This window comes from Cryptotermes secundus, unplaced genomic scaffold, assembly GCF_002891405.2.
Source record: "Cryptotermes secundus unplaced genomic scaffold, Csec_1.0 scaffold87, whole genome shotgun sequence".
NCBI classification, from domain to species: Eukaryota; Metazoa; Arthropoda; class Insecta; order Blattodea; family Kalotermitidae; genus Cryptotermes; species Cryptotermes secundus.
Genome location: NW_019739942.1, coordinates 295,407 through 296,732, shown reverse-complemented (window position 1 = coordinate 296,732; position 1,326 = coordinate 295,407). Strand labels below are relative to the sequence as shown.

General features: G+C 32.1%; 1 protein-coding gene across 2 annotated transcripts in view; it reads right to left on the bottom strand.

Moving 5' to 3' along the window:
* Positions 1 to 290: 290 nt before the first annotated feature.
* LOC111872041 (heat shock factor protein 1) overlaps positions 291 to 1,326 on the bottom strand; it is a 26,369-nt gene continuing 25,333 nt past the window's right edge. For both annotated transcript variants that reach the window (XM_023865534.2, XM_023865533.2), the window contains exon 11: positions 291 to 716. In XM_023865534.2, coding sequence (XP_023721302.1) covers positions 532 to 716 — 185 coding nt within the window. In that variant the 3' untranslated portion in view covers positions 291 to 531. The remainder of the gene's footprint in view (positions 717 to 1,326) is intronic.

The window sequence follows — 1,326 nt, the reverse complement described above, 5'->3', positions numbered from 1 at the left end:
TAACTTCGATTCACTACTGTACTCACACTGCCAAAAAGGAAAGCTTTGGAACCATTAGTTTAGTTTATGAACATACCAAACTGCTGAACTAAAGCATTGTCATACTACTTCTGACTCAAGAAACTATTAATATACATATATACTATATACACACACACACACACATGAAGACCAGCAATGGACTTCATTGTTCTAATGTCAAATCAGTAAACATTCATTTCTGTGTTGTGCACACCATGTACATCTAACTTACCTAACTACTGTGTTCAGAATTATAGTACTTACAGAAACATATATCATATATACACACAAATGTTCATACATCCAAAGCACATAAACGAAGCAGTTATTTTTATCATACACATCAGTCTGCTCGTTTTGGATAACAAGCTTTTTGTTTTACCATTATATTCCTATTTACACAAAATCAAGAGAATGTATTTTATTCCACACCTCAGATCCGTAACAATATTAAAGATTATGTGAATAATTTTACATAATGTTTGAAATCAAATACATTATACAGAATATTTACTTTATTTGTTTAGCACTGGGACTCTGAACTGTCATCTGGGGAGTGTTCAATTCACTTAAACTAATATCCACAGCACTGTTCGATTCTGGAGTAGATGGTGAACGCCATTCATCTACCTCATGGCCCTCAAACATGTCCACCATGTCTAAGAGATTTGTTGAGTATGTTGCCAGTTCACCACCTGAAAGCAGTGAATCAGCCAGTAAGAGAGAATACACGTACAGCATTCCATAAGACATTGAATATTTATAAACAGCAAGATTTTCAGAGGGAAGATGTGCTGAAATATATATTTCAACTCAGAATCTAGCACAGCTATCGCCGTTGATGTAATTCCGTATTATAAAATATGCTCAATATGACTGTAATTCCACATTTTCCACAATTTTATGCCTTAGTTTTTGCAAAAGCTAAATGCAATTTTTGTCATACTTCAAAGCGGAGTTTAAACATAAATATGGCCCATGAAACACTTGATTGTTCACAATAAAAGTAATTATGAGGGAAACGCTGGCAGACAATGATAGGGAGCAATCTGTACTTTTATTCGAAGTAAGAGAATAATAATAATTCAAATATTTATTATTTATGTGCTGAGCCAACAGCCACAAGGCCAATTACAAACTCAGCACAGTGTAGATAGAAGTAGTTACATACTGGACAAACAAAACATAAAGTCAAAGAATAATTAAAGGTAAATACTGGAAGAAAACAAATTACTGCATATATTTAAACAAACAAACAAAACAAATAATAATAATAATAATAATAATAATAATAATAATAATAAT